The 24,034-nt window shown below is 33.6% G+C and overlaps 3 protein-coding genes across 9 annotated transcripts; 1 reads left to right on the plus strand and 2 right to left on the minus strand.

Annotated features, from left to right (window-relative positions):
• The first annotated feature begins 4,588 nt into the window (after window positions 1-4,588).
• LOC102659961 (receptor-like protein kinase ANXUR2) lies at window positions 4,589-8,078 on the plus strand. Its single transcript, XM_006604782.4, has one exon. The coding sequence runs from the start codon at window positions 5,072-5,074 to the stop codon at window positions 7,670-7,672; it is 2,601 nt and encodes an 866-aa protein (XP_006604845.1). The 5' UTR covers window positions 4,589-5,071; the 3' UTR covers window positions 7,673-8,078.
• A 101-nt stretch (window positions 8,079-8,179) lies between these two features.
• LOC100797075 (renalase) lies at window positions 8,180-11,889 on the minus strand. The gene is made up of 8 exons (XM_041012723.1): window positions 11,441-11,889; window positions 11,102-11,371; window positions 10,626-10,752; window positions 10,400-10,461; window positions 10,032-10,259; window positions 9,634-9,755; window positions 8,869-9,007; window positions 8,180-8,682 (listed from the first exon to the last, which is right to left on the minus strand). Exons 1-8 carry the CDS (start codon window positions 11,744-11,746, stop codon window positions 8,521-8,523), a joined length of 1,416 nt encoding a protein of 471 aa, XP_040868657.1. The 5' UTR covers window positions 11,747-11,889; the 3' UTR covers window positions 8,180-8,520.
• A 1,526-nt stretch (window positions 11,890-13,415) lies between these two features.
• LOC100807705 (protein WVD2-like 1) lies at window positions 13,416-18,357 on the minus strand. 7 transcript variants are annotated; one of them, XM_041012736.1, is made up of 9 exons: window positions 18,189-18,356; window positions 17,647-17,709; window positions 17,129-17,202; window positions 16,357-16,777; window positions 15,208-15,275; window positions 14,878-14,971; window positions 14,665-14,736; window positions 14,324-14,434; window positions 13,416-14,005 (listed from the first exon to the last, which is right to left on the minus strand). In XM_041012736.1, the coding sequence occupies exons 4-9, from the start codon at window positions 16,771-16,773 to the stop codon at window positions 13,721-13,723; spliced, it is 1,047 nt and encodes a 348-aa protein (XP_040868670.1). In that variant the 5' UTR covers window positions 16,774-16,777; window positions 17,129-17,202; window positions 17,647-17,709; window positions 18,189-18,356; the 3' UTR covers window positions 13,416-13,720. The 7 variants fall into 7 exon arrangements, with proteins under 7 accessions (XP_040868670.1, XP_014627439.1, XP_006604847.1 ...); XM_014771953.3 differs by lacking the exon at window positions 17,647-17,709; XM_006604784.4 differs by lacking the exon at window positions 17,129-17,202.
• Window positions 18,358-24,034: the final 5,677 nt, after the last annotated feature.

Here is a 24,034-nt window from a genome sequence, read left to right on the forward strand (position 1 = left end):
CCTGAACTGAAACAAGTTTAACTTTTAGGTAATTTTTAGCATTATATAAAAAAATTATATTAAATTTTTTTTACATGTTTTTATAATAAAAAAAAACTAAATATAAATGATATTACTTTAAAATCAATTTTATTAACGTTCATATAAACACACGCTAAAACAAACTAAGTTTACATTAGTAATAACTCGTCATGTTTTGATGTTGTTGCATGCATTTCATAAGTTGAAAGAATAATTAATTTTATCGTATTTTATGACGCTTACTTCATCATTTCAATTAAATTCGAATTTTACATACAAATACATTTTATTTGAATCATTGCAAAGAAAGACAAATCCCTATATGCTGTGGTATTTACCTGTGGCTAAAAATTGTATACAAGAATAGACCTCGGAGAGACATTTCCACATACGAAAAACATATACATATAAAAAAAAAGTTGAAGGAAAGTGGGGTGATGATTAACCAACCAATTGGAGCATACCATTGCGTTTGTTTAGGTCCAAAAACCCCCAAGGAAAGCTGCACAATTTTTTTTCCTCCTTTGTTTTAACTGTTCAAAAACGAAAAAAAATAAAAATAGAACGAGACTTGTCTTCTTTCCTTAGTTTTCTGCTTCCGTATTTTGTTTTCCTCCTCCTCGTTCTCTGTGCATATCTAGAATATACATCCCACACTTCAATGAGACTGCATTAACGAACAAGCTACAGCCTGAGCCCAGTGTCTCAACTTGGTCTTTACATGTTCAGGGTCGTCCCCTACACACATATCCAGCGAGCAGATTATTGCAACAACGCAATATTTTAAGCACTCATTGCAAATATCAATGAATTGATCACTATGATATAGCATATCTAGGATATGATATATGCAAGATATATATCAAAATATGTATAAAAACTCATAAAACATAGAAAATAAATAATTATAATCCTGCAAATCCACATTAAGAACATTTTTTTTAAAAATTATTAAAGTAAAATAAAAATCATTGTTATCATATGTTAATCAGTTTCTATGTATCATCTATAAATAACAATAATATCAATCTCATCCCTTTTAAAAAAAATCTTACCTAAATAGAACAATTTTTATTTATTTTTCATCAAAGATGATTCTTTTAAGTTTCTAGGTTATATTAGATTTTCATAACATTTTTTTTGGTGGGCATTTTCATAACATTTTTAAAAGCTTATATAAACACTTCATAAATACATATGGGGGGGGGGGGGGGGTGAGATATTCAAGATTATCCTTATCAAATTAATGTATAGGATACATGAAGCAAATGAAAGTATAATTGCTTCATATTTAGATTGATCCGAATCAATAGATGTGAAATCGGCTGCAGGAATGACATGCATACATATATGAGATGAAATTGTGGTAAGAAATTTCATGCATCTTTTTTATGGAAAATAATTTTATTTGAGTTAAAAAAATATTATTATAGGTAATAAAATATTTCTTCCAACTGAAAACTATGGATTAATCAAGAAATGAATGATCCTAGTCATTTTGGTTTAGTCATTTTAAATAAGGTGTTAAAATTTTGTGGAGGAAAGAGACAGACAAAAAATGCTGGATAGTCAAATTATATAAAGATCCGTCATCAACAAAACTAATAAATATTCCATCAATACCATGAAAAAAAATTAATTAAACATGAATATAATATATATATATATATATATATATATATATATATGTATGTATGTATGTTGATACCTGGACTACAAATCTTCCAAGAATCAGAATCAGGCGGCGGTGCACTACTGACGGGGCTCCCAAAGGAAGAAGAAGGGCGGCTATGAGGGGTGGAGACCGGTGACAACTGGCGATTGACGGCGAAATAGAGGTCGAGAGCCGGCAAGGTGTTGCACAGTTTCTGCCCGTTTTCCTCGTTGAATCCGAACCCTAACTCTATGCACCCTTTAAGCTCGTGAAGATCATCGTCCGTGACATCATCACAATTGCGAAAACTGTTCCTCCTAGTCCTCGTCGTCCTCTTTCTCTCCCACGCAATGTCTCGCGGCGCCTCCAAAATCGATTGCTGCTTCGACAAACAGCGCTTCCTTTTCTTCAGTGACAAATGCTGAAACTCCGTTTCTACCTGCTGCTGGAACCGTACTTGTTGCTCTACTTCCCCCATATATATACATATATATATATATATATATATATATATATATATATATATATATATATATATATACACACACGTGATCACTCAATATATACACATATAATATCAATGTATGTATGTATGTATGTATCTAGTATAGTAAAAATGCTTGCTATTTAATTTACTCTTTTTTTGTTGAAGATGAATAATGAATGAATATTTAGGTAGGAATGTGTGGGTGGTGGTAGCGGCGGAGGCAGCCCAGAAAGAACGAGGCTGGCTACCTCGCGCGCCCTGAAGGGTTGATTAGGGTGAAACGACGGAGAGTGTGTTAACGTTTGATGAAATAAATGAATGGTGAAAATGGAAAATGGAGAGGGAACTAAATAGGAACTATTAATGGGGATTTAACTTTGGTGATTGGTATTTTACCATCCATTTGTAACTGACAACAGCGTTAATTATAGGGGAAAGCTGAGGAATATATTTGGGTAAAAGCTTCGTTATTAAAGAGAATATGCTTTTACGTTGAACCGTTTCCCAAATTATATGAGGCTCTTTGGTTCCTTCCACTATTAACATTGCAACTCATCCATCATGTCTCGTTCGTTACCCTTTAGTGTCAAAGTTTATACTACTAATTTTTGTGTTGCTGTTGTGTCACTCTGTACTTCATGCACCATGTGTCTCAGTCTTGTATGCAACCAGCCAACCAAAATTGCAATTATCAATAACAAACCAACCAAAATTGGAGTATATATACATATAACAAATCTTTTCGAAGAAATCTAAACTCTTACACAATTCTTAATTACTTAATTTTTTAATAATAATATAAATACTTAAATATATATGTTTTTTAGTTTCTCAAATTAGAGTTATATATAATTTTTTTATAGTGTCCCAAATTAAAATTTATTTTTTAGTGTCTCAAATTAGAAAAATATTTTTTTAATCCCTCTCCCATCTATAAATAGTGAGAATAATAAATTCATAATTTATGATGACTTTTGATTGCTGGGATTTAATTTTATAATTTAAAAATTAAATTTTGGTGATTAAAAGTTATCACAATTTAGGAATGGAATATTTCTCATTTAACACGTATACAAATAGAAATTAAAAAAATATTTTATATATTTGAAAAACTAAAAAACAACTTTAGGAGACTAAAACATGATGACGTCTCTCGTATTAAAAGAACTAAATATGTTTAAATATAAAATATAAAAAAGTAATATTCAAATGCTCTGTCATATTTCCTTATTCATAAAAAGAAAACTGTACATTAATTAAAAAATTTGTTGTATGACTTGTTTGTGTTTGTATAAATTTAGATTAGATTTAGAAGTATCTAATAAAAAGAGTTTTTTCTTATATGGAAATGAAACGAATAAATATTAACAATGGTCAAAATTAAATTAAATAATTATATGAATTTTTTAAGTGATGACATGATTTAAAAAAAAAAACAAACTTATGTTTTATAAAGACCTTTTTTGGTGAATTTTGTAAATATTTTTTTAAAAAATATCATTATTTTTATTCAAAAATTAATTAAATAAACAAAACAAAAAGAAAGTCTTTTTTTTTATTATTTTACCCTCAACTCGGTAAGAAAAGAAGAAACTTTGATGTGTACGTAGACATGGTAAACTCGTCAGGGATAACTTTAATAAATTGAAAATATTTTACTAGGTTGGGGTAGTATTATAATTTTAATTGATAAACATTTTAAATTGTTTTAGAGAATGTTCTTTAACCGTATTAAGTTAAATAGATTAAACTGTATATTTTAATACGAGAAGAGAACATAGTGTACTACTCACATCGATCATGTATTGGAAGTGTAATTGTGGCATTTAATTAAAGATTAAACAATATATTTTAACAAAACGAGAAAGAGCATTGTGGATAAGTATAATTTGATCTAAATAAATATAATTTACCAAAAAGTATTGTAAATAAAAAGAATAATACTCAAATAACTAAATTAATTTCCTAAAAAGACATACTTATCAATATTATACATGGCATATATAAGGATAAAATTTAGTTGCAATCCTTTCAGTGTTTTTAGTGTGTTATCTTGAGTGAGTATTGTTAAACTTATGTGTTGAACGAAACAAGCAGTTTGTCTAAATAATGTTCTTTCTCATTTCAAGTGTATTTATTTAAATTGTTCCTGTTTTAAAAAAAAAATTATTTTAAGAAACAAATCCTAAATGCTTATATAAAATGCTTTAATATAATTTAAAGATTTTTTTAAATTTAAACAAACTCATTATAACCAAACTCGAACAGATTATGTTGAATATTTGCATATGGTATATGCATGTGTGCCTCTTGGGTGGGTGATATGAAAGCCAAATTCAAATTGTACGAGTCGACAATACATGCATGTTTATTACCTCGTTTCAGTGCGTGTAATGATAGAAACTAGGGGTTGAATAACAAATTCTAGCGAAGAATAATAGAATGCTAAATATAGAGCTTAGACTCGTATGTTTCAAATTCAAACCACGCTGTAACCAATCCAATTCATTCAATTACGATTCTCACTCCCCACCTCTCATTCCCAAGTATGAAAAGGAAAAAAAAAAACGTTCCCAAGTGATCATAATACAAGAGAAAGATAGAAATTAATTAACTTCATCTCCTCCTCCTCCTTCTTGCCTGGTTTGGTACCTCCAACCCAGGTGAGTTTTTTGGTTGCTTGAATCTCCATAGATGATTAAAATGACGTAAATAAACCGTATAGCATCCCCATAATCGGAGCACAAAGAAAAACCAAGAAGCCACTTTCTTTTTTTTGGCGTACAGGACAATAAAAACCCATCTTGTCTTGTAAGTTATATATATCTTTGTAATCTAATTTTTTCCTGTACGGCCAAACCAAAACGTGTTCTCCTTTGGATTTTCTTTATTACCCTTCTTCAATCATCATGCAACATTCCAGTGCAAAAGGTCTTTTGCTTTCTCTTGTTTGTGTCTTTGTTCTGTTGAATGAGATTGATGCTGGTGCTTGGAATGAGGAGCCAGGTTCTTTGATCTTGGGTTGTGGGTTGGATGGAGGGGGTGCCAAAGATGCTGATGGAAGACAATGGAGCCCTGATAGCAAGTTCTTGGGGCCAGAAGGTGGCTCAATCACATCCAAAGCCTCTTACCAAGATCCTTCTCTTATGTCTGAGATTCCATACATGTCAGCACGTGTTTTCACATCCGAGACAACATACAAATTCCCCGTCCAACCCGATAAGCGCTATTGGCTCAGGCTCCATTTTTACCCTGCTCTTTATGGCAGTTTCAATCCCTCTGACTCATATTTCTCCGTGACTGCAAATGGGGTTACCCTCCTCTCCAATTTCAGCGCTACAACCACTTGTGAGGCCCTCTCACAGGCCTACATTGATAGAGAGTACTCCCTTGCACCTTTGAATTCAGATGCCTTGACTCTCACCTTCAAGCCTTCTGATAAATACAATGGCACATTCGCTTTTGTCAACGGCCTTCAGCTGATCCCGATGCCCGAGTTGTTTGATTCTGGGGCATTGGTAGGTTATGCTGACCAAACCACGGATGTGAAGAGCTTGAATTTGCAAACCATGGTTAGGCTAAATGTTGGTGGACAGTACATATCTCCAACACACGACTCTGGCCTTACAAGGATGTGGTATGATGACACGCCTTACCTTTATGGTGCAGGCACTGGTGTGACCAACCAAGCTGAGAAGAATGTTCCAATTGATTACCAGACCATGCCAAAGTACATTGCTCCTTCTGATGTTTACTCCACGTCAAGATCAATGGGGACTGACAAGGATGTCAACATGGGCTTCAATCTCACATGGATCTTCCAAGTTGATCCCAATTCCATGTACCTTGTAAGGTTGCATTTTTGTGATTACTATTACTCCAAGGTCAATGAGATTGTTTTCGACGTATTTCTCAACAACCAAACGGCACAAGCTCAAGCTGATGTCATAGGGTGGACAGGAGGTAAGGGAGTGCCAACTTATAAGGACTATGTGATATATGTCCAAGATGGGGAGGGTGATGACAAGCTTTGGCTGGCTCTCCACCCTTCACCTGACTCAAAGCCCGAGTACTATGATGCCATGCTCAATGGAGTGGAAATATTCAAGCTCAATGACACAGACTTGTCTGGTCCCAATCCTCAGCTTTCGGAGATGCTCCTCAGGCAGCAGAAAGAGGATGAGGAAGCAGGTTTCACTAGCCACAGAGCATATCACAAGCATGCTGTTATTGGTGGAGCTGCTGGAGGTGCTGCTGGTTTAGCTTTTATGGCTGCATTATGCGTTGTGTACAACAAGAAGAAGAGAGCTCCAGGGTCAGAGGGTCAGACAAGCTGGCTTCCCATCTATTTGAACTCACACAGCAAATCCTCTGCCTCGTCTGGGAAGAGCGTTAGCAGTGCCAACTTATCTGCCATGGCTCAAGGTCTTTGCCGTTATTTCTCCTTGCAAGAGATAAAGCAAGCGACGAAGAATTTTGACGAGGCCAACGTCATTGGTGTTGGTGGATTTGGAAAGGTGTACAAGGGTGTCATTGATAATGGAATGAAGGTGGCAATCAAGAGGTCAAACCCGCAGTCAGAACAAGGAGTTAATGAGTTCCAAACGGAAATAGAAATGCTTTCCAAGCTGAGACACAAGCATTTGGTGTCCTTGATTGGGTTCTGCGAGGAAAATGATGAGATGTGCCTGGTTTATGACTTCATGGCTCTTGGCACCATGAGAGAGCATCTTTACAAGGGCAACAAGCCTATGTCTACTCTGTCATGGAAGCAAAGGTTGGAGATTTGCATTGGAGCTGCAAGAGGGCTTCACTACCTTCACACTGGGGCTAAGTACACCATCATTCATAGAGATGTCAAAACAACAAACATTCTCTTGGATGAAAACTGGAATGCCAAGGTTTCAGATTTTGGCTTGTCTAAAACGGGTCCAAACATGAACACTGGTCATGTTAGTACTGTGGTGAAGGGAAGTTTTGGCTACTTGGATCCTGAATACTTCAGGAGGCAACAGTTGACTGAAAAATCTGATGTATACTCATTTGGGGTTGTTCTGTTTGAAGCGCTGTGTGCCAGGCCGGTTCTCAATCCTAGCCTTCCAAAGGAACAGGTCAGTCTTGCTGATTGGGCATTGCTTTGCAAGCAGAAAGGAACTCTAGAGGATCTCATTGACCCATGTCTCAAGGGAAAGATCAATCCAGAAAGCTTGAACAAGTTTGTAGACACGGCTGAAAAGTGCTTGTCTGATCATGGTACCGATCGTCCCTCCATGAATGATCTCTTGTGGAATCTCGAATTCGCTCTCAACCTGCAAGAAAATGTTGAAGGTGGTTCAACTCATTCTGCTCGTGCTGAGGAAAGTAACTTTGAAGATGTAGGCTTGGGAGACAACGACATGGCACGTCACTATAAAAACTTGAGCCTCGGAAGTGAGCATGACCTTAGCAGCGATTCTAATGAGAATCCAAATGCCATCTTGTCAGAATTTGTCAATCCAAAAGGACGATAAAGATAAAATATGCTCTGGATAACTGGTTGTTTTGATGTTGGGGAAGTAGCTTCGAGCATTCATGGAATTCAAGCAAATAAAACCGCCTAGTTTGCGTCGCTTCAAAAGTATTTGTTGAATTTCTAATTTCTATCCTTTCCTCCCCTATCATGAATTTTTTATATTTACAAACATTAATTATTTTATACCCTGTCTCTGTCAGTTTGTATAGGCAGCACTTGGATTACTTGTTGCTTGTGAAATATTATTGGAGACTCTGATTCTTTACTAGCATTGTAGAAACCTCACCTATCCTTATCTGGCTTTTGTAAAATTCGAGTTGATATTTAATGCGTGCAAAAACGCTGTCTAAAATCTAGAAAGAGTTGTTCGGTAGAAATGTAATGTAAGCAGTACTGTTTCTTAATTTTGAAGGCAAAAGTTGCATTCAATACAGTTTCTAATGATTCAATTTTTTGTTATCTTTAACCTGAAATTAGGAAAGGAAAAATGTTTATAAGGATATTATATGAGAAAGATGATTTACGATCATTTCAGGACAATAATAATGTCTATCTCTTTCTTGAAAAGAGATGCGTGAATTACAATTCTGAGACTTTTAATGTCATCATGTGGCTAATGCCACTATCTCTTTCTTCAAAAGAGAAGCGTGAATTACAATTCTGAGACGCTTCATGTCATCATGTGGCTGTTGAGGGAGATAAGGCCCCTCTTCACCCAAAGGAGCGTTCAAATTTCAAGCTATATCTTCCATTGAAAACCAGCAAAGCTTTCGGGGGGATTTCCTTTGCATGGATATGAGATGACTTTTTTGTTACCAGATGAGAGACCTTCATGAGCACCATGGACTACTTGGCAAGTTCGTACGCTTGGCCTTCACTCATCTTTTCTTCTGACCCCAAACCAGGGAATTGTCCAATATCATGGCCTTCCAGTGGTTGAAACTCATTATTTAAACCAACAGCAAACTCTCCAGGGTCAGTTCCAGGGCTTTGGAAATAGTCTGCAATCTGTGTCAAAAAAGTGTCCAACCCAATTTTGAAAGAAAAAATAAATAAAAATTTATAAAGCACTTCACAATAGAGTAAAACTGAATTACTTACATAGGCTGAAGATGTCCAATTAGCATATTAAAAAATTTCGTGTAAGACAATGACAATACTTAACTAGTGAAAGTGAAAGTGAAAGTGGCATACATGGTTCGCTAGAGCAATTCCACTTAAGACAGCTGCCTCTATATTAGAACCTAGCAGCCAATCACCACATATCCCTGCCCTTCCAAAGGGGTCAAAAATGCAAGGAACTCCAGGTGTATTAGTTGGAAGAGCTGCACCCCTGCAAATCTCAGAATAACAATTTTCAATGAAACAAGTTTACATGCAAAGTTCAACGGTAACCAATATGATATTTTAGAACTTAAAGATTATTAAATATTATATCCCATCTGATTTGTTGAAGATTGAGCTGTGGCTTAGAACATCACAGAAGAAATGCTACTGAGGGAGCACACATAGTTAACAATTTTATCGTCAAGCAACTGTATAATGTTAGAAGTCACATTAACTGTACCCCTTCCCAAATGGCAGGCTCTGCCCTACTAAAAATAGACATTAATATTCACATACTCATCCTCCAGTACAAGAATATCCCTTATCATTTTATTACGGCCTTTTCTTTTTACTTGATATGATCCAAGCAAGTTGATTCAAGTAAACTGCTAATTCTTTCAATTTTATTAAACCATCTTGTTTTCTTCTGCTGTTCCCTTTTTCTTCTTATTAACCCAGTTACTTCATGCATAGACTACACATGCAAAATACATAGCTTGAAAATTCTGGTTCCCAGTTACCTACCTCCTTACTGAGCATATACAAGAAAAAACTCTATACGCCTAACTTGGTCAAAGCTATGGAAGGACAATTCAAAGCAAGCAATACAATACTTCAAGATACTATTCTTACCATAGTTGAAGCCTGGTATACAACGGTTTTGGAAGTGACCCTTTTGATAATCCAAGGGCAGACTCAACTCCATCTAGCATTCCTGCCTTTACCTTTGCTGCTGTAGCAGATGGGATGTTTTCCTGATAACCAAAAGTTGGTAGAAAGCCCTAAGTATTGCAGGCAATATATGTTCATAAAGAAGTCTAAATCAATGCATGACAATACAAAGGTTATAAATAATCAAATCCCTTTCAAGTGTAATTCTAGGTAAGATAACGAATGATATATCATCAGTAATATTCCCATCCATTCCCCACCCTCAAAACAAATAAAAAAATATTGAATATAAGCTAAATCCAATCTAACGCTGGTAATCTTAATTCATGATATACAGTTTTGAAAATTCAACCACCTACCTGTGGAACTTTATTCTGTTTTCCATAAGCAGCAGTGCTCAGAAAGGTCCAACAGTGAGGACCACCACACTCGGAAATCTCTAGTTTCTTGGTATTATTGGCCATCCATGACACTGAATCAACTCCTCTCACAAAAGCTCCTTCGAAAGGAACTTCTGTGCTCCCGGGAAAAGGAAGAGGGTCCTCAAATGCTGCTAGAAGGGCCCATATTGAACTCAAATCCAACCTCTTAACACATTATTAGGCAATATAACAGAAACAAGAAAAAGCATGAGATGAATAAAACAGTGCCTTAGCAGTAAATGAAGCTGAAAAGAGTGCTAGTCTATCAAATCAAATGAACTGAACAGCGTATATCTTGGACCAACCTTCATTTGTTTTGCAATTAATGGTAATCCTGATGTCATAAGCAAGCGATTTGCACATTTTCCTGTAAGCAAATATAGTTACAATAAGAAGCCAATAACTGTACAAATTTTCAGTTGATAATACAATTTCAGAATAGCAATCCAACTAAATGGTCTATATTAAAATCAGTTGAGCAAGGAAGCAAAGCTAAGAAAATATATGGTCAAGATGGACATATTATGTTACCATTGTGTGCAATAACAATGGCATCGAACTCGCCACGAGGCTTGCCATTTTCACTCAAGTGCCACATCCCATTGAACGGCTCCAATTTACTGATCCAGCACGGCCTCACCACATTAACCAAGCGACTCTGCACAACTCATAACAGCAGCAAAAACAGAAATAACAATCACTACGGCCTTGTTTAGATAAGCTTCTCAATAAGTACTTATAGGAGAGGGAAAATAAGTAAGAAGGTAGAATAAAGGCTTTGTTTGGATAAATTTTTCTATAAGCACTTACACGGGAGATAAGAATAAGAAAAAATGAAATAAGTTTCTCCTGTAACCTAATCTGTAAAAACTCACTTATATCACCTTCTTCAAAAGTTGATTTTAACTTATATATAAAACTAATTTAAACTTTAACTTAGAGGAAAAACTAATTATTTAACTTTAATTGAAGGTGTGTGTAATCTAACACAAGGAGTAAGGAATCACATGAGACAGTAAAGAATCAGCAAGGAAGCGCATTCCTTTGGTGGCGACATATCTCGCAGGAGAGGGTAGAAAGGGAACAAATTCACCACCATTGTTAAGGTCTCCAACGGTACCCAGCCACTCGCGCACCAAACCCTTCTCCATCCACGCGTCGACGATCTCAGCGAAGCGAGAATCGCTGACAGTAAAGAACTGAGCCGCATGATCGAATTTCAAAGGATGAGGATCGACGACTCTGGTTCCCAATCTTCCTCCGAGACCGTGAATACCCTAAAAAAACGTCGTTTAGGTTTGGCATAACGAAATTAGTTAGTTAGGGGAGGGAGGGGAGAGACTGACGGTGTCAAATACGGTGGAGCGAATGCCGCGCTTCTCCAAGAAGAGGGCGCAAATGAGGCCGGAGATGCCGCCGCCGATGAGGGCGACGAGGGGGTCGGCGGAGAGAGGAGAGGTGAAGGTGACTTGCTCTTGGCTGAAGGATTTCTTCAGAACGGACCTTCTAGAAGTTCCGTAGGAGGATTTCCTGCGGGTTTTGGAGGGAGAGAGTTTTTGTTTTTGAGCTTCCATAGTCACCGTGCCAAAACCATTGCTGCAACTACACACATGTCCAACCTTGAGACTTACACTCACACCAAGTCCAACCATGATTTTCCAGATTCCAGGACCAAGTGATTTTGTGTTGGATTGCCTATTAAGTACATGCAATCACCTTAAAATATTTACTGTTTAAATAGTGTCATAATCTCACAGGTTAAGAAATCACGTTAATCTTATTTAATTCACACAAAATTATCTATTATAATAAATACATGTGTCTTTATCGAGCAGAAGAAGAAGGGTGCTTCTGCTCAACTTAGCATAGCCCTAAATAATAAATATGAGGAGTACAAAAATGAATAGTAGTACTTGTTGGACCAACACCCTTTTTTTCTTTCTGCACTACCCAAATATGAGGACGGCTAGATATCTGATCAATCTTAATGTACACGTTAGACTGGCATGGGCCCACCAAATTGTAACTTTTTATTTTATGCATGGGTCTTTTATGAGGGCCAACATAGTAACCAAAAAGGCTACATTAACTAACCCTCCATTTGGATTCAAATAAAGAAAGTGAGAGAGAAAATAAAATTTTAATTTTTAAGTTGAGAAGGAAATGAGAGAAAATAAAATTTTTAATTTTTGTCACAAAAAATCAACTTTTTTTTCTATTTTCTTTTCTCTTCAACCAAACAAAAAAAAACATCACTATTTATATTTTTTTTCCCTTCATATTTTCTTTCTTTCCATCCAAATCCACCATAAGAGATAGCACTGTCTTTTGTCTTTTACGAGGACAGCTCCATTCAATTCATAGACTCTACTCTACAACAACAAAGGCCAACTGATCTCAAACACTCATCCTAATAGACTCAGAGTTTGGAGCATGCCACAAAAACAAATTATTGTTCTAGCAAAAACAAGAGTTATTTTACTCTTATTAATATATTTTTTCCTCTCTTTTTTCAACTATGCCACAAAAATATTTAAAAATTAAACCTAAATGCATTTTGGACAACGTATAAATTTGATAAAATAATCATTTATTTTTTTATTTTTAAAATATGTTTCGTCTCTCTCTTTTGTTAATGATGCGTTTATTTTTCTTCCATTGAAAAACACTCCCAGCCCCATTTACTTTTTTAACCTAGCTTTTTACTTCTTCCGTCTTAGGTAGCAATCGTATTCATCAATAATTTTGAACAAAAAACGAAAATCATTCGTAATCCACAATTTTGTACAAACACATATTTTGGTAATTATAATTTTATATTAATTTTAGATTAAGCAAGTATATGATCTAGAGTGATAATTATAGCGATTTATAAATTGTATGAAAGATTTGCAAAACGTAGTTGAAGTGTCAGACTATTATATGTAGGTGGAGGAAATTTCCTGTTAAGAGAAAATGCCATGTCGTTACTGAAAAACCCTGTGTTAGATTTTGAACTCAGATTTGACAGGAAAAACTAAATTATTTGTATAATTTAGCGTTTTTTATTTCTCGAGTTTAATTAACATTCATACAAAACAGCATGCCATGCACAGATAATAACAATAATAATAATAATAAAACAAATCCATGCTGAGTTCTGGAACAATCAAATCGCATAAATAACCATTGTTTTAACAAGTACCACGTGATCAAGAATCAAGATTAAAGATGTGTTCTCCTACTAACAATGTCAATTCTTGAAATCCAGCTCCTATTACCACCTAAAACAGAAAGACACTGGACACAGGATTTAGCATTGATAAAATAAGTTAAAGATCCTACAAAAAGGAATATATTTCATATAAATTTCCCTTACTAAGTCTGGAGCAATTTGAGGATATCAAATTTCGTACATACATCTTACATCAATAACTATTTATATATAAAACAATGTGTGCCGATATAACTTACAAAACATATACACTTCAAGTTAAAAAAAAAAAAAAAAACAAACCACATAAAAATGTCAGTCCGGATGAAAAGAAAATTAGGCCATCTTTTCTGCAAAGTATCCCATCTGGTAAGGCAAAGGAAAATGAAGGTTATTTTCTTCTCAGCTGGAGGTCAGTAAAATCTTGATAAGCTCATGATTGGACTGATATGTCCGCATTTGTCTGCTCAGTGATTTTAGGAGGAGCTGTTTTTGTTTCCTTATCCAGTTTTGGTCGTTCTTTGGTTTTGCTAGAGCCATTGCTGTTACGTCCAGTGACCAGGTCCTTGTTTTTGGGAGGGACAAGGCTACCATGTTTTGGGTTATTGCCAACACTGTGACGTCCTCGAGTAGAAATTTCTGGGGATATGCCGGCAGCATCACCACAGCTCCTTCTCCGGGACAGTTTTGGTGACTTGGGGCGAGTCAGTGGCAGCTGCTATCAAAGGAAAGGGAATGAAGAGTTTTACTAACTGATTAATGATGGCTATTAGCAAATTTGGAAAACTAAAAATGACATGATCATGACAAGGCAATTTTGCATTCATGATTTTGTCACTGAACTCAGACAAGAAATAGTACCATAGCCATAGGTGTATCCTACTGTCAATTTTGCATTCCTGATTTTGTCATGCATTTTAACATTCCTATTGTATATTACTCCATCGATCTATTCGTGCATACTCTAAGATTCTTAATTGCAATTCATATGCATCCTGAGACTTGGAAAAGGCAGATGAAATAGAAAAAAGAGTACCTTCTTGAGTTCAGTCTTGGGGGGTGGCCCCTCATAATAGAAGCTTGGTACTGGTTTTGCCTTAACGACCAGGTTCTTTCTCAACTGTTTAATTGCTGCATCTTCCTCTTCCTATTCAGGTTATTATTATTATAAGATAAAAGTCAAATCAATATGCAAAAGGTAACCAGGAAGGATAAACAGAAATCAAGTCACCCATGTACATGGGCATGAAACTAGGCTAGGCTTTGGCTAAAGTGATTAGACATTACTAGCACGGAGGGGAGACAAAAATAAAAGCAAAAAGTGAAATAAAAAGCCACACATGGGCGGTGGGTCAGCAACTGTAAAGACCACTATACCTTTTTCCTTGCCTCATACTGGTTTTTTTCTTCTTCAAGAGCTCGATGTTTCTCCTCTAATTTCAGATAAAACTGGATAGATAAATCAAAGTGGCAATAAGAACAAAAAGTCAAAAACCACAAAATAGATTCAACTGATAACACCAAAGTTGTCAACCAGAAACAAACAACCCCAGAATATAAACTAGAATTAAATGTTCAGTAAAACATTACCTCCCTCCGTTTCTCTGCGCGATCCGAGCATCTAAAAGTAGGGGCTGAACCTACAGTTACCTTAGATTTGGCAGTGCGTGCAGATGCAACGCTACTAATTATGGTTAAAGAACAAATGAAAACAAACACCATATTACATATTACATCTAATATAGGTCAAATGTAGGTCTATTTGGAGGGTTCCAAATAGTTTTTATTAAATGCATAAGGAACTTTTTGATGTTTAGTAGCATTCAGTATGACTATGGAAGATTCTAAGTTTTTTTCCAATATACCTAAAAATTGATCTGTTCAGAATAAACAATCAAAATGTTTAAGTTTTGAGGATACGAGGAAGCAGCAGACCAATTATCTTCATCATCATGATACGACTTCCTTGGTGAAAAAGGTGAGTTTGGCTGAAAAAGAAAATGGAACAGATTTTGCATATCAGTAATCTCATTAAACACACTCACACGATCTCACACAGAAACAGAAATACATGCAATTGCAAAGCATCCCTACTATACATATAAGCAGATTAAGGTAATTTCTTTACATAGAATTTCTAGCATAAGAGCAAAATTTCCAAACAAAATACTTTCTATTGGTAGCCAGTTTTGCAAAATCATAGGTTGAAGAACTTTGAAGACATTCAATCTGAATTGAAGTTGCATGTATTTCTTAGGTGCGGACGTATGGTATTGAGTTTCCCAAGAACACTTTTTGGTACCAACTGCATTTGAAATTGACCAAGTGCAACCTGTCAAATGTAGCTTCTCGATTCTCTCTTTAGCAGTAACCAGGTATGTGTGCCTCAGCGTCTATGCTTCTTCAGGGCCTTTAAAACCCGAAGATAGACGACGTCGCTCTCTCCTGGATTTTTTAATTCTCCAAGCAGACGTTGGAAGTCTTCCCTGGTGGCACCCACTTCAGCGGTCGTTCCCTTCCAGTCTAATTATTTAAACCATGGCTGATTAACTATCTAAATTTTGTGTTTTATAAGGAGTCTCACAGCAATAAGTAACTTTTTAAACAGTGGCAACAGGGAAAACAAATCTGGTCACTAACCTATATCATGCAAATAACCATCATTAAAAACAAAAGGCAGATCCTAGTTCTGCTATTCTCTAAAACTTACATTTCCTCTAGTGCTATTGGAAACAATTCAACGTAAAAAAATTCATACGCAACATATATTAGGACCATTTCAGATACTTGACTTGGTACGCACATAAAAATTTCAGGGCTTAATTACTATTTTGGTCCTCTAATTTATTTTTGAAGTTTAATTTGGTCCTCTTAGTATTAAAAATGAAAAACCTAATAGAAACTTCTAAAAATAAAAAGGCCAAATTGAAATGCTTTTGAAAATTAGAGGACCTAATTGAACCTTTTAATAATAAGAGGACCAAATTAAACTTCAAAAATGAATTAGATGACCAAAATAGTAATTAAGCCAAATTTCAGACACTCAAACTTAAAATGATGACACAATACCTGTGAATTCTTAGAGGAATTAGGCGAGTGTATATTGTTAGCTTTAGGAGATAAGTTCAGACCACTTGCGTCAGCTTCAGTATCAACAGCCTGTGCGTGGGTGACATGCTTTTCAGTAACCTGATCAGATGGCTGTGGAGCAGAGGGGCTTGGAACCTGATCAGATTTCTCATTCTCCTCTTCTGGCAAGCCAGCATTTAATTTCATGTTTTTGGCACTCAAAACATCTTTCCTCTCATGATGTTTCTCAAACGAATTAGCTTCAGCAGATTCCTTTATCTCATGATCCATTGCTTGAACCATTGCCGCAATTTTGGGAGAAACACGCATTCTATCACTTAAACTGCCATTTGAAGCCCCTATGGCACCATTTGGCTTCTTTTCCATAACCTGTATGCCAGTAACTTCCCTTCCCATAACGCTGCATGGTATAAGTTGCAGGGTAAGTAACAAAACATTTTGAATAGGTTGCTTATGTTGATGAAGAAAATATATGCCTTTGACATGCAAAGAAGAAATTTAAATGTCTATTAGAACAAGAATATATTAAGAAGGTGGATATATAAACATTCTCCGGCTACAGGAGCAGATCTCTTCAACTAGCCTAAAACATAATATACATTATTGTCTGCAAAAGCAAACAGATCAAGAAAAGAACATGAGGCATGGAACAGAAGCATCTCTGCTCTACGTATCCCAAAGCTCAAGGGTCAAGACAAACTATGTGTAACAATTACAAATCAAATTCTTTCTTCGAGGGGAGTCCACTTACTTCAGGAGTAAGTCTTGGATATATATAGCGTATTAGGTGACGGCGTCAGTAGTGCTAATCTCAATCATTCCATCCTGCTTAAATATAACCTTAGCTATATATGTAAGATCAAATGATCAAGAGTGGCTCTTCTCGCCTCTCATGCCATGCTCTAACTTAATATGCCCCTTACACACACACCTATCCCAAAATCTCTGCGGTGCCAGAACTTGTTCCATAATATTTTCCACCCCAAACCAAGAAAGATGGCAATAACAAAAAGGGAATGAAAGATACAAATATAAATATACAAAACAAAAAATCTAAAAAAAGCAAAAAAGGGGAATAGATGTATTTCAAATAAATACATAAAAAAAAGGACAAAAACACATAGGATGGAGGTATATATAAGAAATAAATTCCAATGCAAAAAGAATAAAAAAAAAAATAGCTGTTGATTTCTGGACAATCAGGTAGATGGCAATTCGCTAGTAAAAAGGATGATTTATTCGAATTAAGTTTGAAGAGATATAGGAGACCTTGAAAGCATCTTGTGGCCCAAGCTAAGCTGACGCCAATGAATTAATCTCGCGCACGACACCCTGTTTGAAAAGAAAAAAAAAATGTTTCTCTAGCAGAAATTCTAATAACTACTCAGAAACCTTTTTGTTTATTTATTTTTTGAAACAAAAAAAAAAAAACCACAACAACAACAACGGTTTTGAATGTGTTTTGACTTGTAACCGGAGAAAAGCGGTAAGAGAGGCATTTGAAGGTATTATTCCGGGAATAACAGCAGAATCATTCGGAAACACGCATGCAAATTTTAACGACGAGGTCGGGGAAAGGCAATTCCAACGTGGCCCAAGGACGAAAAATATACACAAAATCTATTTAAATGGAAATAGAAATAACCAAAAAAGAGTCCATGGTTTGGCTTGGCTTCGTTTAATTAACAAAAACAGGAACATTAAAACATGACATAAGCATTGAAATAAGAACAAAACAGATCTCCGAAATAGGAAAATAAGAGAGGCACATTGCAGAGGTATGAGAAAAAGTGAGGAAGAAAGAAAAGCACCACAAACAAAACGATCTCGGTGGCGGTTGCGTTCCGATCTGACAAGATCTCGAGACTCAAGGCCCCTTTGTCTTCTGTAGCTAGCTACGTGCGAAATCCAAAATTTATATATGATTATTCCTTTTAGTTTTTTTTTTCTTTTCTTTTCCGATTATTAGTGTTCCTTCCTTCGTTGGTTTGGTTATATATAGAGGCAACCAGCCATTTCATTCTCGTGGTTTTTATTTTTTTTTTAATTTAACCGTTTGAGACGGTGTTAAAATGACAGTCAAATTTCAACAATGTGACGTTCGAGTCAAATGGAAAACAACCCTCAGCCCCAATTTTCAATCCAATCCATAATAAGGTGCAGAAAATCAGAGACAAACGCCAGACACGTGTAGGGTCATGTGTGGATGTTGTATGACCCCATAAATATCACCATAACCCCATTCTTAAGGGCTAAGCTCATATATCCGTACCAAACTTTCTAATACACACCTACTACATATTCACCCAATATATCCCATAATGTTTGTTTATAGAAAAAAATTTACAATTGTTATTTTTTACACTGTTAATTAATAAAAAAAATATGATAAATATAATATTTTAAATAATTATAATGAAAATTGACAAACTTTTAATGTATTATATTAAATTTGTTTAAATAGTGTCATGTTCATGTATTTGTATGAGGATATTATAAAAGATTAACTAAGTTTTTAATTTTTTTTTAAATTCAATTTTTAGTCTATAAACAAGAGTTTGACTGTAAAAGTCTCTTAACTTTTTTTATTAGGGGTTGTAAATCTTTGACTGGTCAAGTTTCATAAACTTTTTAAAATTTTAATTTTTAGTTTCTAAATAAAAATTTGAGTTCATTATTTTTATTTATTTAATGATATTTTAGGGACTAAAAAATAAATTTTTTAAAAGTTTAGGGACTAAAATTCTTAATAAAAGAAAGTTGAGGAACCTAAACCCATTAAACTTTTTTTTAGAGACTACAAATTAAATTTTGAAAAAGTTGATGAACCTTGATTAGTCAAATTTTTGTTTAAGGACTAAAAATTAAATTTCAAACAAATTTAGTGACTAAAAATTTAGTTAACCCTATTATAAGTAACATAATTTTATATTATTAAATCAAAGATTTCATTAATAACTACAAATGATATGTTTTATTTTTATTTTTTGCATTTTAATAGTAATTATATCAGTTTCTTAATGTGCTTAGAGACACAAATTAACAAAATTCTTAAATTAATAATGATAAAACTCTTAACATTATTAATAAAAAAAATGTTTTTCATCCTCAATTTTGGGTGTTTTTTGTTTGTAGTTTCTGAATTAAATTTTGACCAATATTAATAGTGTACTTGGTAAGACACTTTAGTAGCTTATAAGCTACATTAACCAGCTTATAAGCTACTTTGACTAAATTCCTATATTTTTATCCATTTATGATTTTAGTCTTTTGTAATCTTTAAATATTATTGTTAAGTAATGATGTGATAATCGTTGGGAGTTATATGGTCTACCAATCTAATATGGCAATCTTGTATCAAATTTATGAGTGAATCGTGTTTTTAGTCCATTTTTTTAAAGAAATTCATTTTTAGTTCCTCGGTAATTTTGTTTTTTTTAATGATTTTAGTCCCTTAACATTTTTTTGGCTAATCTTGGTCACTTAATAATTTTTTAACCAATTTTAGTCTCTATATTTTTGTTCATCATTGATTTTAGTCATTATCATAAAATATCCTTGTTAATCAATAATGTGACAATCATGTGCCTTAACATGAACTACTAGAATAATGTAATAATAATGTGATAAAATATTATTAGATTAAGACATTTTTTTTATGATTCTAATGCACTACAATCATCCTACATCCACCACCATCAATCAAAACCCTAATCACCAAAACAATACTATAGTCATCTTACATCCACCCCCAAAAACCATTTAATTTTCTATTACCTCTCTTTCCCTTTCTTGCTTAACCATTACCATTTCTCTTTGTTTGTTTGTTTTTTTTTTCCTCTAATTAACCCATCATTATTGTCAAATCAGTATCATCTCTAGTGAACAAAAACATCATTCCTCTCCCTTGCATGGACCATTTTTTGGCAATTTTACACTATTAGAGGATTTGTAGTGCCTCATAACTGCAAAAAAAAAAAAAAAAAAAAATCTTGAACCAACAATATTTTGTATCATATAGTCATTACATTGTACTAATAGTCTAGGTTGCAAGGCATGTGATTGCCACATCATCACTCAACGGTTATACTTGATGAAAATGATTAGAGACAATAATGGAAAAAACTTAAAAAAAGATTGGTAAAAAAAATATCAAATAAAATTTTGTTTAGGGACTAAAGTTGAATTCATAAAAAAAAATGAGAAAAAAAAACATATTTTTCTCATAATTTTGACATGTGGTTGTTTTGTCAGTCAAAGTAATAGATCACACGATAAGTCACCTGGCGGTTATGTCATTACTTATTGGTGATACTTAATGTCATAAATTAAAAATATAAATAAAGATTAAAATGGATCAAAAAAAATTTTAGAAACTAAAATAAACTAAATATTGAGTGACAAAACAAATATGTTTTTCCATAAAAAAATAAATAACCATTATAACCCAGAAAAAAAGTAACTAAAAAAACAATAAAGTCAAATGATAGTTTAAGTAGAATATTTTAAATTTTTAACTTAACTTGACTCGTGTATCAAGAATATCAAGTTTTAGTTTTTTTTCTTCTAAAAAATTGCTTCAGGAAAAAAAGTCAAGCTTTGAACCGTAAAAAACTCATTAAATTTGATAGACCAACCTGTTTACATAAATATATAACATATTGTATTTTATTATAATATGTTGTATTATATATACATAAGTATTCATATATAACACATAATAATATAAATATATATAATTACTATCGATAAGTCTATTTATTTAGCTCAATAGGCCTATATATTCTTTATTAGTTTTATCATAAAATAGACAATTTAGACAAGTTTATAGTTAAATCAGACTTTTATGCAAATTAAGTTGTACCCTAATATACTAAAGCCTAGTTAACCTTACTTATTTTCACCTTTATTAATAACTAGTTAAAAAAATATATGTCTATTTATTTTTATGTTAATGTTATTAAATTAAATTTTAATGTGAAAATAAATAAATTTAAATATAAATGTAGATGTAAATCTATTACAAACACGAATGCCAAAAGTTAAAAAAAAACCTAATAATTTTAAGATAGCACAAAAGTATACTTAGAGAGAAACTCATCAATCCTGGTACATTTTTTTTTAAGTGCAACCTACTTTTTTTGGCAATATTACTCGAAGTTTTAATTTCCTAACTTATCCCTTTTCCAAGCCTTTTTGACCGTTCGTTTAGAAAAGTTAGCCTTCGCATTTAATTAAATATCCCCTCCAACACGCCGTCTCAGTACAATAGTAGTATAATACAATCATTCAATTATATTAATGTTATATTGACAATTTAGTTTTTCTAATCAACACACAAACCTTTGGTCTTTGATCATTAGCGTCTGTCGATCTATAACTATTAACCTGGATTAATTTATTGATTTAAGATACATATGCTGTCATCATTATAATTTAGACAGATATAACAAGCAAAGTCCAAAATAAACACAGTCAAAGTCGTAGAGGAGAATTAGGCTCTGGTTCATTTTGCTTTTTTAGAATGGGGACCTCCTATGTCCCTATGTGGCTAGCCATAACCTTGATTTTGTTAGTCACTTTAGGACATTAATTCCCCTTCCTTTTTCTTTCCCCGTCAACACAACGAATTTATTGGTTATATCGGCGGTAATTAAGAGAGTGCGGGGAAGTAAAGGGAAGAACGAATTTATAGGTTATATTGGTGCTAATTAAGAGAGTGTGGGGAAGTGAAGGGAAGAAATATGTTCAAATCACCTATCTTTTATCTTTTATTTATTTATTTATTTATTTATTAAATTTAGATATGGATGTTAACAAAATTCTCTTCCGTTTAAATGATATTATTTTTTCCCCTTAATTATTAAATTTTCATATGTTATTTATAATCAAATGTATAAAAAATGAAAAAGCGAATAAAACATGAGTGGAACCTCGGCACGGGAAATGCCCACCATATATAGGTAGAGTTTGGATTGCATATACACATTTTTAATCATCTTGTTTTAATAAGCTATGGGGTCATGTGCTTCCAACCCCCTAGTTCTTTTATGGTTCATTAATCGTCCATGTGGACAGCATCATTTTTTACTTTTTATTGTTCATGGCTACGTGAAGGAATGAAAAATGTAGGCTTTATTATTCTAATTGATCTCTTTAATTTATATATAAAAATACTAACAACACTTTAACTATCAAATAGTTTTTCTACCTCAACCGACACTCTCCCCCCCTCTCTTGAATAAGTTATACATTCATGCAACGTGAAACACACCCACACAAAGTAGATCGTTGATGGGATGAAAATGCAAGTTTAAATAATATTTCAAGACCGAGTAATATTGTGGAGAGCCTGTAAGCATGTTTAGGAAGACGTTCAAGCTTGTTTTTAAACGTTTTATATGCGATTCAGTACAAAATAATCATATTTTGTTGTTATTTTTTAGAATTAAGTTTTCTTTTAATTAAAAGTATGCTTGACCAATATATCTTTTTTGCATTGAATAAAAATTTTATATTAAAATTTATTTCAAGACTTGTTTTCAGGTAAAAAGTGTTAAACAGAGACCAATTTCATTTTCAATCAAATTAAGTTAATTTATAAAATCAAAATTATTCAAAATTGAACTTTTTACATTTATCGTGTAAAACTGAATTAGTCTAAGAATTAGATATTTGATTTTTTTTTTAAAGTAAAGTCTCGTATGCAAACACCATATTATAGATGTTTTTAGTCTAGACAAATTACTTATAGTCTTAAAATAAAAAGTTGATTTTTAACCCTATTTAATAATAACACTAATCTTATCTAATGCATACCCTTGCTTTCGCAGTTCACTTTCATCTTTTATTATCATGCACCGACTATGTAAGTATGAGGAAATCCCTGTTGCCCATAAATGTTCATTCGTCCAATTTGTTCTCACGATAAGTTTGGGATTTTTTTTCTTATTCTTTATTCGGTGGGATGCACGTATATGATTATTCCATATTTATAATAATAACTTTATTATACAATGAATCGTAATCAAGACAAGACGTGGAAGCTTAACTGATAAAATGATTAGTCAATTGTGTCGAGAAAATGATAAATTTAGCAAAGGCCAATCCTAGAAAAGACGGAGACCTAACTACCAATTCTGATTTTCACTCATTGTCAACTTTCATCAACTTGGGGTCCCGTGCTAATGTCCAACCAATCACACTGTAACAGATTTAGACGTTAAACGGAGCAATAAGTACAATTAAAAAAACAAATTAATATATAATGTCAATCACAAAGGGTATTGGAATTTTCTCAAAAAACAAAAGGTATTCCATCCCGCATCTTTCTTCCTATAATAAATCAATCATATATAAGCAAATTTGGGAGTTTATACCACACATAATTTTGATACATTGCCAGAAATAATCGTGATTTGGTTCGGGAAGATTCCATATTCCCATCAACAATCAAACATGGCTTATATTATCCAAGCCTGAGCAAATATATATTGATCAGTTTTGTGCGTCTATATTACACAGTGCATGTTCAGTGTTCACATATGAACGACTGATCACACCTTTTCTTTGTGTTGCTGTCCACGATCATGTATCACAACCCATTTTTCGTCTCATACAACTCAATTAAGTACTAACAAAATTAGCTAGAAACTTG

The sequence above is a fragment of the Glycine max genome, chromosome 19 (genome assembly GCF_000004515.6).
Source record: "Glycine max cultivar Williams 82 chromosome 19, Glycine_max_v4.0, whole genome shotgun sequence".
Classification (NCBI taxonomy): domain Eukaryota; kingdom Viridiplantae; phylum Streptophyta; class Magnoliopsida; order Fabales; family Fabaceae; genus Glycine; species Glycine max.

Bases quoted from the DNA above. Each gene is read 5' to 3' on its own strand.
- LOC100807705 (XM_006604784.4), bottom strand. The intron at 15,276-16,356 runs GTATTGTGTCAT...TTTCTTTTTCAG, and splicing joins ATTCCTCTAAGAATTCACAG to CCAAACTCACCTTTTTCACC. The intron at 14,006-14,323 runs GTACTCTTTTTT...TTCCTTTGATAG, and splicing joins CCAAGACTGAACTCAAGAAG to CAGCTGCCACTGACTCGCCC.
- LOC102659961 (XM_006604782.4), top strand. From the start codon at position 5,072: ATGCAACATTCCAGTGCAAAAGGTCTTTTGCTTTCTCTTGTTTGTGTC.
- LOC100797075 (XM_041012723.1), bottom strand. From the start codon at position 11,746: ATGGTTGGACTTGGTGTGAGTGTAAGTCTCAAGGTTGGACATGTGTGT. The intron at 10,462-10,625 runs GTAACATAATAT...ATTTGCTTACAG, and splicing joins CATTGTTATTGCACACAATG to GAAAATGTGCAAATCGCTTG. The intron at 9,008-9,633 runs GTAAGAATAGTA...TGAGATTTGCAG, and splicing joins TATACCAGGCTTCAACTATG to GGGTGCAGCTCTTCCAACTA.